Source organism: Rissa tridactyla, chromosome 1, assembly GCF_028500815.1.
Source record: "Rissa tridactyla isolate bRisTri1 chromosome 1, bRisTri1.patW.cur.20221130, whole genome shotgun sequence".
Taxonomy (NCBI): Eukaryota; Metazoa; Chordata; class Aves; order Charadriiformes; family Laridae; genus Rissa; species Rissa tridactyla.
Genome location: NC_071466.1, coordinates 27,061,982 through 27,078,321, shown reverse-complemented (window position 1 = coordinate 27,078,321; position 16,340 = coordinate 27,061,982). Strand labels below are relative to the sequence as shown.

The following is a 16,340-nucleotide window of genomic DNA, read 5'->3' as shown; positions in this document are numbered from 1 at the left end:
GTGACACTCTTCCCACAGGAAGGAAAAAAAAATATATAAAATTAAGGTCAGAATACCACAAAAAATTTCATTAGGCAGCTACAGAGTAGTCACAAAGCAGCCTCCTTTAGCCTATAGTGGCTGGCTCCCCTGTGGGGTCTCTCTGTGGTCAGCAAGGAGAGCAAGGAGCTCCCCAGTGCAACACAGAAGTCCTGCCATTTGCCGCCTCTTCTGAACAGCCCCCTGAGCAGGCTGCCTCTCCCCAAAAAGCAGCTACAGAACAACCTAAAGAGCATCACTTCATCAAGCTAAAATTATGAAGTGAGCCTTTGCAAATGCCACAGGGCATCTTTGCTTCTGGTGCAATGTACCTAATGTCCCAGAAAACACAATACATGTCTTAAATTAATTTGAGGTTCTGAATTCCTACTCATACTTGTCTCCTCTCCCAAAGTTAAGTTAATCAGTATGGTACCTGCAGCTTATGGCATTAGTCACAGTTGCTTTCAGAGTTGTTGCTGTTGCTGCTGCTTCTGCTATGTCTTCCTCTCCTGTATTTCTGGCACTGCTGGTAGCACAGTAGTGTGGGCAGCCACGGAGCAGTAGCAACAGCAATGGCAGCTGAAGCAGGAATGGCAGAGCAGCAAATACCTTTGTTGCTTATAGAATCATCGATTCATAGAATAGCTTGGGTTGGAAGAGACCTTTAAAGGTCATGTGGTCCAACCCCCCTGCAATCTTCAACTAGATCAGGTTGCTCAAAGCCCCATCCAGCCTGACCTTGAATGTTTCCAGGGATGGGGCATCCACCACCTCTCTGGTATGTGAGACCTGTTCCAGTGTCTCACCATCCTCAATTTTTTCTCATTTTCCTTTTTTATTTTATGATATACCTTGAGTTTATCCCTCCTCTTTGTCTGGAGTGAGTTTTGGCATCCTTTATGCAACAAACTCTTTAGCAACTAGCTTTATTTCTTTCAAAATAGGTTACTTGTGCAGGATTTTTTTCTGGATGCTTTTTTATTTTTTTTTAAGAAACAGACTGCTGACAAAAATTAGTTTTCTTATACCATCATTAAAAATTGTGTATATTGCTGCTGGTTTTATTTTTATCCTTGTCCTGTTTCCCTAACATAATCAATTTATTAATCTAATACCAGAATAATAGGATTTTCATTTTATTCATTAAAATTTTATTGTTTGATTAAATGAAATCTAATTCATTATATAAATTCTATTTTAGTTTTTAATTCTTTTTCCCCTGACAACCAATTTTCTCTAATTATTATTTACCTTGGCATATATAAGCATTTATTCTGACAACTGAATTTATGCTTAATTTTAAATACAACAGGTTGGGTCAGCCTACGTGAAGTGCAGTGTATGTGTAAATCATGCTGGGTCACGGCTACAGAGACAAAATATACTGATGAGATTGATGCCAGTGACAATGATTCTAAAGGCCCTCATATTAACCATAAGAGAAACCCCATAAAAGGAAGACTGGAGGCCATGTGCTTGTTTCAAAAAGCAGATATCCTGAAAAGATATAAAGTTTGTTTTGAAACCTCCATCAGGGGAAGCAGCCAGGAAATAATACCCATGCCTAATACACTGTAAAAAGCAAGAAGTTCTACAGCAAAAAAAAAATACTGAACTTGAAATCAGTGGAAAAATCCTCCTAGTTTTAAACCAAGAATGGTTAGGCAAAGCACTCATCATTCTACTAAAGTACATTGAGAGATATTGCTTTTGCGGTATGCAACCGTAGTGTAAGGACACTAGACTGCCTTACAAGTATTTGTCTTATAGCCTGAGGAATAGAAATAATATAATTTCAAGTGCCTTACTTGATCAAACTGTGGGTCTTCTCCTCGTTGCAGAGATTTGGTCAGTGGCTTCTCCTAAAAAAAAATAAAATTAAATATGTATTACTTAAGATCAATGCTAGGATATATTTTATCAACTCTATTTATACACATAATTTGCCTCCTGACCAGTTTCATGCTGGAGATACTGTTTGTTTCATATGCAAAGGAGACCTAATATGACCTAATACTGACAGAGTGTCTCTATTGTCTTTCCAAGAAAGAAAAGTATTAACCATTTATTACACTTGAGTTACTTGGTGCTCACAGTGACAATAAATTCTTTCAAAATCCTAAAAAGCACCTGGTATTTCCTCTAACACATAACCAAGGAGCTCTATTTAGCTGCTTGAGGTGCATTCTTGTTACAATACCACCAGGCAATACAAACATGTCCATAGATACAGTGCATCACACAACACATACTGAAAGAAAGGTGATTTTAGAAGAATCAAATATCATAGACTCCATTTTTAAGGAAGATAATTGTGGAAAAAACGACTGTATTACTCAAAAAAACCCAACCAAACAAAAAAAGGCATTTTTGGAATGGAAGCAAATTTTCAGGACAAGTTCTCAGAATACGTGGGAAGGCCAAGGAGAACTGCTCAACTCAGAAAACTGAGGCCCCACATGTGAACATCCATTCACCTTTATGGCTTTTTTGCCAAGCAAGCTCAATTACCGAGGCATATAGCAGTACATAGTCCAGTATTCCAGATATACACAACAGCATACAAAACATGAATCTCCTAAACCACAATGAAGATAAACAATACATAAAGGCAGATGACAGTCTGAAAAACATGTCACTGTCACAATTCTGCACTGAATTGTACTACTGTTGCTGGTGTCTAAAATGTGTCAGCGCCTAATTCTTCTGCAAATCATGCTTCTTTCTTCTCTCACAGCTGCAAGACCAGGGCTCTCCCACCAGCTCAGCAAGAGATTTTCTGTTCAGCTTTCAGCAAACTATTACACTCATCAGCATCTGTTAATGTATCAGGCAAAAAACCATCACTGCCAGGGGATGAGAGATGCACAACAAAGAAATCTGTAAAGCTGCTGAGATAATGGAATGGAAAGACTTGAGGCAGTCTAAAGATTTATATTATTTAATGTTTCTCTCTGGAGAAAATGTTGTCCAGTATAATCTCCTGCCTGATTTTGAAATTAATTATGCTGATCCACTTGTAATGCCAGCTGGCGAGGAGGCTGGCTGCAGTATCCCCTGACTACCTACCAAATAGAAAAATCAACAAGATGTTTTCTATTGAGTCATTTATCCAGGACAGTCATCAATATTTTTCATTGTTATCCCTAATGTCTAGAGTGACTCCTCCAGGTTACATTAAAGGCACAACAACTATTAATTAGAACTTTATGACAGATTATTGGTAATGAACAGACACGGTAAAAACTTGTTGCCCAGAAACAGACCCACGACACCACCCCACCCCCTGTCTTCCTCCTCAATCACTAACTTAGTGCTACCCTACCTCGTTGTGTCTCATGGGAGGACAATACTTCTTTTGTCTATTGCCGCACACCGAAAAGGACAGCAGAGAATCTTTCAAAAGTAGAGTCTGATTTATTTAAAAGATTCTGAAGTTTTCATGTCCTGGACAAATCAATGACTGAAGAATGAGTGCAGGTTAGGGCAAAAAACACCCAACACCCAATCGATTTTTTAATTAAATTTCTGATTCCGTTACAGAAAGCTTGTGTTACCACAGAGACATTTCTTAAGGTCTGTTTCAATAAAAAGAGCTTTGGCATCCAGAAGCTTTGCGTTCCAGTGCCCAACACTGCAATGCTTGGCTTTCAGAGTAATATCTAAAATCCTGCAGAAATGCATTCAGTGTTTTGGGCAGAAATGAGGTGTGGGATTCCTCATTACTTGCTTGTCTGTAAGGTGGGCACAGCTCAATGAGAAAAAATGTGCTCTGGGAATCCAGGTCTGGAAATGCAGTCCTGAAAGTGTCCCAAACACCTGTTACCTATCTCTGGAAGCACACACACCTCACAAATACTTCAGTTTCTGACAATGATGTTCCCCAGGGACTGTGTTTTCTAAGTTAGTGAAGGTCCCTCCGTTTCAACAAGGCCATACAACTCATCTCTTGCCCTCTTACAGGCAACCAGACCAGGGCTTCCCAAACCATAGTACATTCAGCTAAAGAAATGGTTTGCAGGCCATGTAACAGACTTGGTCGCAGCAGAAGGCAGCCGTGGGACGGAGACCAGCCGACGGCACCAACAAAAAGCCAGGAAGGGTTCTGCTGCCATAACTTCTCAATCTCTCCAGTCTAGGGCTTTAATTGAGGCCTTTTTCTTCCCATCCTGCACCTACTGCCATTCTTGCTGCTTCGCCTCTCCTCATGCTCTTGCCAGGCAGCAGCTGCGGCTGCAGCTGTCTCTGCTTCTTTGTCGTCCCCTGTTCAGGTTGCTGCTGCTGCTGCTTTTTCCTCGACTCTTTCCAAGTACGGTGCTGCCAGTGCCTCTGCCTGCTGCGACCCCAGCCATGGCTCGGCCCGGCTGGACCCGGGCTGTCCCCGTGAAGCCAAGTGTCTCTGCACAACCCCCCCCCCACCCCGTTCTGGGAGTGGGGTGCCCACCTCAGAGCAACTCATTGTACCCCTGCAGGGAACGGCAACAACCACAAAAAGTTATACTTGGGGCTTGGAGATTTGAGAAAACTCAAAGTAGAAGTTATTACTATTTACTTTATTACTAATGATGAGTACTGAATAGATAATGAACTGAATAAAGATGAAGGGCTAGACACAAATATGTTTTTTTGGTCTCTAAGTGCTCCTAAAATATAAAAGGGCGATTGCTTGCACAATGAGTGTTACAAGTGACCGTGTCAGGAAGATGCTGCTGAGTAAATTCAAAGACAGCTCAGCTACATGCAGGTGCTTCAAATGTCCTTTGAAAACTGCATTTTTTTCTTTATGCAACAGATAATTTCTTTTCATCTACCGTAAACAACTTGCCTATTCTAAACCACTTAGTTCTAATATCCTTACAAATCTTACCATTTAATTTTGTGCAGTATTTTCAACATCGTTGCTATGGCAGCTACTATTTAAAATATATTATACTCAGTGGTAGACATTTTCATTATATACCAAGCATTCAGGGCGGCAAAGACAAGGTTAAAAAGTATAATAAAGTGAAATTGCCTCTGAGTAATAGATTCCATAGCGGTCTATTTACCCTGGAGGTATACTTATTTAAAAGTTTTCAAAAAAATCTCAAAAATGTTTTCCAGCCTCAAGGCACTATTTTATTTTTATTTATTTTCTTGCCCACCCAATTCAGAAATGGCAAAGAAAGAGGCCCTTGCATATTATGAGTTGACTCTGTGTGAGTCTCTGTAGCTATAATACATTCAACAGAAATGTCTTCCAAATCTTGGATGAATAGGTAGGCTGAATTTGGAGCCAAAGCCTACAACCACAAAATATGAATAAAGAAAGTTTTGATTAATTTGAAAGAGCTCATAGCTTTCCGGGCTATAAAAAACATCAAAAAATTTCAGAAGAATGGATCCTCAATAATAACATTTCCATTTTTAATCACTAAGTTAAACATCCTTATTTCTTGTTTGAAGTGCTGCCTTCAATTGTATACTCTGTATTTGTTCATGCTGGTAACTCCCATGATATGAATACACGTTAGAGATAAGCAGTAAAGATCAGCAAAGACAATTTTGCATTTAATATTTGAAACTATCGTTTTTCAATAAAACTGTCTAAACTTTTTGCATCACCAACGCTCACCTAGAAATTAATTTACTTCCTCTGCCTCACTGCTGTTGTGAAAACATTAATAGAATATAATAAAATAGAATATGTTGGATATGCAATGGCAAATGTATATTTTATCACGTTTGCATGCATTAATGAAATATAACATTCACAATTTATCTAAAAAATAACATATCAGTCAAACCCCCTATTCACAGAGGCACATTAAAACATTTCTCCAAAGACTGTCTGCTACTTTTAATGGTTAATATATTAAAGCTTTTTCAGGGCTGCTACACAAATATAATTGGGTAAATTTACACAGGAATAGCTTTCCTCGACCACCTGTCACAGAACTGAGTGTTCACAGAAACATGAAAACAAAAGGATGTTATAGAGCTTATTGAGCTTCACTATGTCAGCATGTTATAATGATATATAACGTCCCTTAAAGTTATTTCTAACCTCAGCAACCATTAGGCATGTTATTCCTACTGAACTATGACTGGATACTGTATTATTGACTGAGATAAACCCCATCTTTTTATAAAAGCATGGAGGATGCAAGGGTATTTTGATACAAAATGTACCTTTTGCATTGCATGCTAAAAAGCAGCCACACATACTCAACTGAGTAGTCTGCCGGGATGGAAGAGTTACCAAAAGGAAACAGCAGAAGAATGGACCTTTTCACATAAAATGGAGTTGACATAGACCACATTCAACTACTCCAGCTAAAATATGTATTTAAAATTGATGTAAGCACAATCTTAAGAAATAAAACATCCCCAAGCGTAATTCTTTCCTGCTTAAGATTACATCATCACATAAGCCCAAAAAGAAATTGAACGTCTTTGTATTATATTCTTATCAGCAGGAAAGTAAGATGTTTCGTAGGAAAAGGTCTGCTCCAAAAATAGCTGGATCAAACATGCTAAATTTTTAATTTTGCCATTGGTTAATTTGTACAAAGATCAGAAAACATATCGCTGTCAATCTTGTGCTCGTGTGGTCTGTAGACCGTTATCTGTATCATCTAGGAGAAAATGCCATGGCATCAATTCGCTTCTGAAGGCTGGGCATGCCAAACTTTATTCCACAGAGGAGCAGCCACTGACCTACCAGTTCGTGGCTGCTGAAAGGGACAGTTTGTCTGGTCCCTGCCTCCATTTTGGCTATGGGCTCCTGCCCCACCTCCTTGCCAGAACCTCCCTCCCATACGGATCCTGCATTGAGCAGGTTCATGCAGCTGAACTGCAAGTACTTACTTCTGTTTTGCCCTCTCAAAAAATGGACAGAACGGTCTTATTTACCTTTTTACTCTTTGGGAATTCCCCCATCACCACCCCAGTGTGCCTAGTTAATTTATACCTAAGCAATTAAGAGAGCCAAGCTTTTTGACTCAAAAGCACAATCTGTTTATTCTGACAGTCTCCCAAATGTCTCCCACCTGGAACTTCTATGAAACAGGCAATTAGTGTCCTGTTTTCACAACCATTCTTTGCAAGTCAGCAAGTCCTCCTGCATAAAAATAAAAATTGCCAATTCAGTGGATGATAACAGAATCTTTGATTCCTCTTGTTGCTCTGCTCAGCAACAATTAGCTGCGAGATACCTCTTAAAAGACTGGGTCAGTGACCATGGTACACAGATAGTAAAATAAACAGAAAAGGGGATTTCCTTTACTAACATTTGAAATTCTAAGCATACACCAAAAGGAAATTCTAAGTGCAAGCATAATAAAAAAGATACGATAATATATTGTATGGTAGCTTCAAGAAAGCACAACTCCTCTGCATAAGAAAAAATTAGACTCCAAAAATGTTAAAGAGAACTCTGATGAACATCATGTGACTTTTCAAAATTAAGTAAAAAAAGCAATGCTAATTTCACATGGTATTTCATATGCAGAAAAAAGCATATTTCAAGTGGCTATGAAATATATACAAAAATATTCTACATCTCCCATAAATTTTTATTTTAGCAACCTCACATCAAAAACCTGCTTGTATTAGAGTTATTGCATAAAAATAATAAAAGGTGTATGCTTAGAAGACAGGCTCAGTATTACTCAGTCTATTCTTTCTTCATGCAATTGCTGTTTTCTTTATAAGAGCTCTTCTGTTTTGTTCACGTGGAAAAGGATGTGCCCAGTACTGGTGTAAGTGCTGAATACAAAACTGTGTAAGAAAACACCAGTTCAGCTTCAAGTACAAGTTTTCCCTCACTGGCTCTGACGCTCGCCTCTTTGGCATCCACGTTCTGTACTGTTCTGACTCGGTGATAGCTTATGTCATCACATCAGGTATTACAGGCTAATTTTTGTCTGATTATCACATTCTCTGCAAAAGGCATTTTTTACCTAGGCCATCCTAACAACATTACAATGTGGACATTCAGAAATTTTGGTCATGAGAATGTTTAATCTGAAGTAATTGATATATCAGAAAAAGAGGCCAAACAAGCCAAAGAAACAGCAAATTAATATTCAGTACTACACAGAAGTGCAGTAAATTCCAAGCAGACTGAAGAGAGAAGCAAACCCACTTAATTAGAGATTCTTTCCAAGTTATTAGATGCACAGTACAAAAATTAGCACTGCAACTTTCACAGAAAAACATGGAACTTAAGAAAAATCTTCACGAAAAATACGAAAGTTTTCTTTCCTTCACTTACCTTGAGCAAATAACTTAAGAACTCTAACATTCTTACCTGATCAGTAAAAAAATTCCCAGACATGACCTCAACTTGGTGTTGATAATAAATGGTCACAAACCTTTGAAAAAGGTTAAGTGCTGTTAAAGATATAAGGGTAACTGAAAAAAAAAAAACAATCAAAAAAACCCAAACAAAAACCCTACTGCTCTCAGCATTTGTATCTTCTCTAATATTTTTCCATTGTGAAGTAAGGTGCTTTCTTGTAGGTAGGAAGTAAAAAAAATCCTTTTACTAAGGTATTTTAAGACAAAAGAAGCTGATGACTACCAGTGGACCAGTTCCAAAAGAAGTATTTTACATACATGCTTTTGTATTATCTGTAAAGTTGAAAAGAATACTAAGGATGACTTTACTGAAATTCGAGGTAGACTCTAGCTCAAGTGAGAAAGAAAATTTTGCTGGCTGTTTATTTTCAGAGTATCGTGTTCATAGGAATGACTTTTAAAATTGTAACTCAATGAACACATCAAAATCCTTTGGCTGAACGCATGCAAGTTGTAAGGTCTGGGCTAGTATCATCATACTTTCCTTGGTTTTCCTGGATTTTAATTACTCCTGTACTACACTGTACAGAAAAAAAGGTGAAATTTACAACCTCTAAGTTTGATAAATTTAAAAAGAGTATCTGGAAATGAAGTGTGGACACTTAATGTTGACACCGTAAATCCATCATAGACCTGTGTTAGCGGACTGACTGATTCTGACTTAAAAATTCCCAAAGTAAGAAGATAAAATTTTGTTAATTGGAACCTAATTTCCTGAGGCAGAGAATATATTAAATTTTAGTGGCATCCTTGCTTATGATTTCAATTCATGAAGGACCATAACATACAGTTTGGGGAAGGACTATGAAGCTAATATAATGGATTAACTAAGACACTGCTAATTGAATTTTAGGTACAGGATTGAGTTTCTTAGTAGTCTCAAGTTCAGCCAATGATTTACATGGGTTAAGTCTGACACTATTAATATTCCCAATTTCTATAGCTATAATCAATTATTACAGATTCAGTGATTTACACTCACAAAAGAGTTATTGACTAAACTGTATTTGACTGTAAATGTGAATATTCAAAAACCTCTAAACCATTCTAAGTCAGTCATTGCTAAACTAACTAAACCGGTATTAATGAAATGAGAAAGGTTTGTTATAGGAAGCAGCAGTAATAAACTGTTGCAGAACTGGAAAACAACATGGCTATTACATCGCAAAGCCTCACTGCAGCAAGACATACAAAAAAAATACAGGGTTTTTTTGCTTATATGATGCATTTTCATCAAGGTGAGCAAGGATTTGCTCAAAAATACTCAAAAACTATTGAAGTAAATACAGATTTTTTTCTTCTGCCTTTTTTTCTTCTTTTTTTTTTTTTTTTGTGCTGAGATCCATTACAATGCATTTTCATAAAAATGTTTCTCCATAATAGGAAAAGGAACAGGCTCAAAATACAGAGACCCAAAGCAAGCTATACTCCATAAAAACACTATTGCCACCTTGCTCTCAACATCAAGCCAGGAAGAAGGCTTTCTGGAGTCATACTCTTATCATCAATGATACTTCATATAAGGCTCCAGTCAGGAGTGGTGTCATGAGAGGCAGTATGAGAGTCCAACGCCTTTTATCTATGAGACTGTGGGACTGGAATAAACATGATGGTCTGAAAAAGCATTTGATACAGTGATTTGTATGTAACTTATTTTTAGCATTCTAAGAACAATCGACTATGCAGATCTGGACTTCCACATCCACGTTAAGACCTTCACATGAAAAGTGCTACTCAAAGCCCTGTTTGAGCTGTTTACCAAGGTGGTTCTGCTGGCACTCTTCATTTGACAATATATGTATTTTTTAAAAAAAAAATTCAGGGGTATGCGTACAATAATCACTATACAATAACCACTTCTATGAAGAGAAAGTTTTTGTGACAGCAGAATTCTGTAAAATTGAAACACTGAAAGACACAGTGGTAAATTAAATAGATTTAGGAGACAAAGCCACTACAGCCAAAAGTTTGTACCGTCAACAATACTGTTCCCTGCTTTCCACCTCTGACATTACTTCTGAGAGCTGGCAAAGAGGGTGAGAGGATGCTCTTCCCTGACCTTGATGCACCCTTTTGGCATTTGGTACATCTTCGTTTCCTAAATAAAGAAGTTAACTGACACTTCAATTCTATATGCAAAGAGTTTTACACCAACTGATTTATGATGAGCAAAGTTATTTCTTCTGTGTAAGGACATGGTAGACAAACGCAGGAAGATTTTTTTTTTCCTGCAATGAATGGGGGATGCCCAGCTTCCCTCCTGAGCTCACCACGTTTTCCAAGTTATTAAGAGAGTGCTGTCCCCACCTTCAGTCAAACCTCCTTCCATGGTGAGAGCAATGCTACGAGCATTTAGGGGACCTCCATGTTCCAAGCACTGGATGAGGTTCTTTCTGTTAGCACATTTATAGGGAACTCAAAAACCGCTATTAAAACAGGGAGGTCAGGAAGGGTGGGTAAATCTCCCATGTTTGCAAGCCTTGGGAATGACAATACAGGATTGGCACCAGACTTGTACTAAAAGGTACAGCAGAGTAAAGTGCAGAACGCCTGTCTGGATGCAGACATCCATAATACCCTACGACCAGGCAGGACAGATACCCTACCTGCTACCGCCTACTAAGACATGGCTACATGAGAGAGAGAGACCTGTAGTTGTTTCTGATACAGAACCGCCCATGATTCCACACTTTTCCCAGTATCTTACCCTCCATGGGAAGCACTAAGCAGGTCATGTTTCAGTCACGGCGAGGTGAGCAGCTGAAGTGCTTCCATGGCTTTGCTGGTGCCAGGGCCCAGAAGGGCTGGCTGTGGCTGGGGGTCCCCATGGGGACAGCAGGGCTGGGCCTGTCAGACAGGGCCTGTCCCCCTGCCCCAGCCAGGAGCGGGGCCGGGATGTGGGCCCACGGGTGGGCCTGGCTGGGCAGAGACCGCGGTTGGGCAGAGAGAGACCGCGGCTGGGCAGGCTGTAGGGAGCTGGAGACCAGCCCTGCGTGGTGTTGCTGTGGCAGGGACTGATAGCACCAGCACCTGGAATGGGGTCCAGGGCCACGGGCAGGGGTGGCCTACACTCAGAGAAGGCCATTAAGCCTTATTAGTGCCCTTAGGGCCTCAGGGCTGGTTACCCATTCAGAGTAATGTGACCTAATTTAATCAAAGCTATAGGAAACCCTTATCAGTTGATTCGAATAAATTTAGAGTTGTAATTGAGGGGGCTGCTCCAGGCACAGCTGAGAGCTCTGTAAACAGGAACCTGACAGCTACTGACCCCCGCAATGGTCTGCTGCCTTGCAGCCACTGCTGCTTTAACATCAGGTAGCTACTTAATGTAATTAACAATATGTTTATTTTCATAGAATAGACCAAGAGTCGAGGAAAGGTGTATTTTTAAAAGTGAACTCAAAAAATCCTGATGATTCCCAGTAGTTAGTTTTCTTTAAACTTCCTTTATTTGGGGCTTTCTTGGCTATGTATTTATCTCAAAGGCTGTAGCTGTAACCATAGAAGATGTGTCCCCAGGTGACTTGATCTGCAGCTTTTTCCTCCTGGTTACTGGTACCGATCTGACAGACATTCAAGGAGGATGCCAGGGTGCCCTTGCAGAGCTAACGTCAGCCTTCACTGTTCTTTTGCTACAAGTATGACGGCCACAAAAGCCATAGTCTCCATCAGTAATACATGCCCAGTTAAGGAAACAAGAACTTAATGGGTGGATTTCCAAATGGGGAAGGTGGTTACATGAAGTATTTAAGTTTTTCTCATATTTGTCATGCCAGCAGATATGAAGGATCAAATATAGCATAATTCAAGCTGTCTGATGCATAAACTGTACCATGCCAGACTTAGGCCCAGAAAAGAGCACAAATTTAAACTTAAAAACATAGTACCGCTTTGACTTCAAATATGACTTTGAAAGCATGCGAAGGATGAAGCTGTTGCAAAAATATGGAAAGATACCTCTTTAATTAATTGCTACTTATATAGCAAGAACACTACCAAAATAGATATTTCATTTTCATTCAGCCCTTTGTTATGACAGACCAATGATAAGGCTGGCCTGAGATGACTGTAGTATGACTTTAATTTTCTGGATAGTAGCAATAACCAATATCCGTAAAAGACATAAAAATGTGATTAGGGGTATGTCGTAGGTCCTGTGCTATATTTGCATCAGCCAACACGTGACATAGCGTGACAGTCTTGACAACCTTGGATTGAATCTACTTCCAATGTTAAATCCTCTTAGCGATTTGACCCATCGTATGGACCATTGACAATCCTCCAACTATATCCATGTGGTAGTGAGGCCCAGGGACAGTCAGCATCCTGGAGAGTTTTGCTGTCAGAATGAGATCTGAAGCCTCAAACACCATTCTGCCCACACGCTCAGCTATGGAAACCCTGAGATCACTGCGAAAGCTCCTGTTGACATTGCTTGGCTCTGAAACGTAGGAGTGTTTTTACGGACATGTATCTAGCTGCAAATGCCTATGCCGATGGCTATGCATAAATGTGTCCTTTTCTTTCCTGGTTGCTAAAATGGCATGTACTTTTTCCCTCTATCTTGTATATAATCTGGAATCTGACAGGCTGCATCCTGTCTCCATCCTCCTGCACTCTCCATGATACCTTCAGAAACCCCACATTTGTCTCCTCCTCTAGCTCTTTTTCCAACAGCGTACTTTACACTCTTTCCCTGAACTCCTGTATTTCAATTATGTGATACATCCCACTGCACTATATAGAAGATGTTTCATCTGTGACCACTGACTAAACCACACAGACCTTTCTAGATCTTTCAGGAAGATAATTGTCTCGAGGTTCAAGATTAGCCACCCTAGAAGGACTACCACTCTACACTGTTCAGTGCTTGGCTTCTGCTACAGGTCTCAGCCCGAGATGTGTACTGAGATAGCTAGAGGGGGATATTACTCCTGAGGCGACGAGTGGAAGGGGAAGTAGAAGACTCTTTGTGCTGTTGGAGTTGTCTTTGCTACATTTGATGGCCTCCATCTTCAGTATAGAAGCTTGATTTTTCCTGTATTTTTCTGCCTTCACATCCTTTGATTACGTGAGCAGAGCTTGCTTGTTTCACAAATGGTATCTCCCAGGCTTAGCTGCCTCTCTCTCTGCTAGGAAATGAACAAGCTGATCTGGCCCAGCTTGGGCTTCATCTTGGGCAGAGCCAGGGTATGTGAAGGGGATTTTGGTAAGACTGGACTGTACTTAGAGAGCCAGTGAAGTTCCAAAAAAAGCCAAGGGGGGAGAATGATGGCTGAGATTTGCTGAACTTATTGCTTGAAATGGAGAAGTTAGCTGCTGGGAAGTGAGTAAAAGGAAACAGAACCAAGGGGACAATCCACACAGAAATCAAGCTTAGTCCTCAGATACGGCTGGGAGTTGAATAAAATACTGAGACCAACTGTTAGTCTAAAAATTTGACCCACGATCCAGTCAATGACCTGCAGGAAATAACCCACTGAGCTGACGCTTGCTGGGAGCATAGGAGATGGGGCATTCTCCTGAGGACACTGACTGTCCTCGGTCCTCCAGACTGTCCTATGACTGACAGACAAACATCTGCCCCGTTCAACAAGCCACTTAATGCAGCCACTGTAACAGATCTGTAGGGCTGCATACAATAAAAGGACAGTATATTCAGGTTACATACCGAGTAGCTAAAGTAAGATGGTGTGTAAATGCTTCACTTTCTTATGAATAAGTGAGAGGACAGTCCACAGTATAGTATAATAAAGTGAGACAGAATTCATAAAGAAGTATCTTAAGTACTCCAAAGACAACTATTGCAATAATAGATAATTATTCTTAATGTCCTACACATTATTTGTCACAACTGGATGTAAAAGAATTAATCCACTAATATTTATTTATATAATTTAAATACTAAATAAAGAATACAGTAGAAATAGTTATAATACATTAGATATAGAATTATAATGCATTGTGTAAATATAATAATATTATGAACTATGAAATCCTTAGGGTTGGGATGGACTGGAATTTTGTATTTTTATAGAATTCCACTAGTGATTATTACACAAACATTAGTGGAATAAACCAATTACATTAATGACTAGCAACCTAATCTTTGAGTGATACAAAGGGATACAGAGGTAGACAGGGACAGATGACAATGGGAATCTGGCATGTTTGTAGCATTTACAGAAAAAGGTCCTACGGAAGATAATTTTGTATGGGAATAAACAAGAGCATTTTCAATGTGTACTTGCATAAGATTATTCAAATAAAGTCGTCTTCTTTTCAATTTATCTGGGCACACACAGACTGAGTGAATAATTAGAACACAGCAAGGCAGTTTGCCTTTCCTCTTTTCCAATAAATTACTTGTTTCTCGTAGTAACTCCTGTCTGTGCAGTGTGAATAAACAGGGGTCTGAAATTCCTGTGTATGCCAAACCATTCCTGAGGACGTCAGATGTAAAAAATGTGTAATGCTAATGTGTTTCATCACAGATGAAAACAGAGGAGTCATTCCTCATGTGACACAGCTGAAATTTTAGTCCATGTAAACCAGAAAATTCTACATTATAACTGTGTGATAAAACTCCTTGGTATTATTATAGCCTGCATAAATCTTACTAGTTATCACAGCCCAGTGGCCAAAAGCCAAAACCCCTTCTGCTTCCTTTTCTCCCAGCCTAGATTAAAGCTAATCGGACTGCAGTGCCACTATACATGTTGACTGGTCAGTCTTTGCAAAACCAAACTTGCATTATTCTTGCCCTTTCAAAGTCTTCCTAACCACCTGCTTGGCTGTTATCACCAGCTCTGTTTTGATATAGGGCTATATTTCAATGTCTTTGAGCTTCTAATGAAATGGAATGAATAAATACACTGATATCAACCACATCACTGCTTTCATTTTTTTTCCAAAGGCCAGACATACCTACCTAATAAAGGGAGAAAGTTACAGGCAGAATACATGAATGTGCTCATAGCCCTAATCCTATAATGAGCAAATGCTGTTCTTGAGTTCAGAATTCAGAGAGATCCTGAATTTATATAAGCTCAGTAAAAGAAGATGCTTGCAGGAGAAAAGCATAATGAAAGTTTACCAACAGCTAAATTAACCATTAACCACTGTCAATGCCTGTAGCTCACTATGTTTTATCAATGTCTACAGCTGTGTGTAAGTACTGCTGAATGCTGTATTTAAAGATCAGCCTGATCAGTATGCACAGGATGAATTATTACGCTAAGTGATAATCAACAGTCCTAAAAGGGAAACTATTTTCTGGGTTTTTTTCCTTACAGTGTTAATATACGTAAGCAGATTTTATCATTTGAACTGGCAAAAATATTTCCCCGGCTTCCTCATTCTAGCTTCATTTTAAGGTCACCACTGCTTGAAAAGAAATAAGCAGTACTAAAATATCAAATTGTGTTTGTAAGGGAAGCAATGCAAAGAAGATTTATGATATAAACTGATAAAAATGTAAATATGAACGCAATCAGCTGTGAAAAAAGGTCTGCAGGAAAAATTCTTAATATTCATTACAAAGGAGAACAATTTTTTACAGAAAAGAAGCAGGAAATTATTAGAGGTTATCAAGAAGTAATTATTTACATTTCATTTATGTGAATTTAATTTTATAAACTGGAAAATCCCTTTTAATTCTGCTGTCAAATAGCTTTAACTTGGATTAATATAACTTGACAATGTGGGTACAGTAGTTTAATCATTAAAAATCAGCCACATACTTGTGAACTTAATGTCATTATTGAAAGGTTTGTTATATTTCAGAGACCCTAAAAGGGTGAAAAAAATTGACCTGAAATTCCAAGTAAAATGTTCTCCAGACAAAGTGAAAAAACCCCACATCTGGAAAAAAAAGGTTTCTGTTCTAACTTGTTAAAGACTTAGCAGTGGACAGTCGACATTAGGTTTAGGCCTAAAAAACGTATTAACTGGGGAGTGTGTTTTTTATGATGATT

At 39.0% G+C, this 16,340-nt stretch overlaps 1 protein-coding gene across 12 annotated transcripts in view; it reads right to left on the bottom strand.

The window, feature by feature from the left end:
- Positions 1-16,340, bottom strand: part of FRY (FRY microtubule binding protein) — a 252,364-nt gene that overhangs the window by 121,579 nt on the left and 114,445 nt on the right. For all 12 annotated transcript variants that reach the window (XM_054201901.1, XM_054201922.1, XM_054201892.1 and 9 more), the window contains one exon: positions 1,830-1,883. In XM_054201901.1, the coding sequence (XP_054057876.1) occupies positions 1,830-1,883 (54 nt within the window). The remainder of the gene's footprint in view (positions 1-1,829; positions 1,884-16,340) is intronic.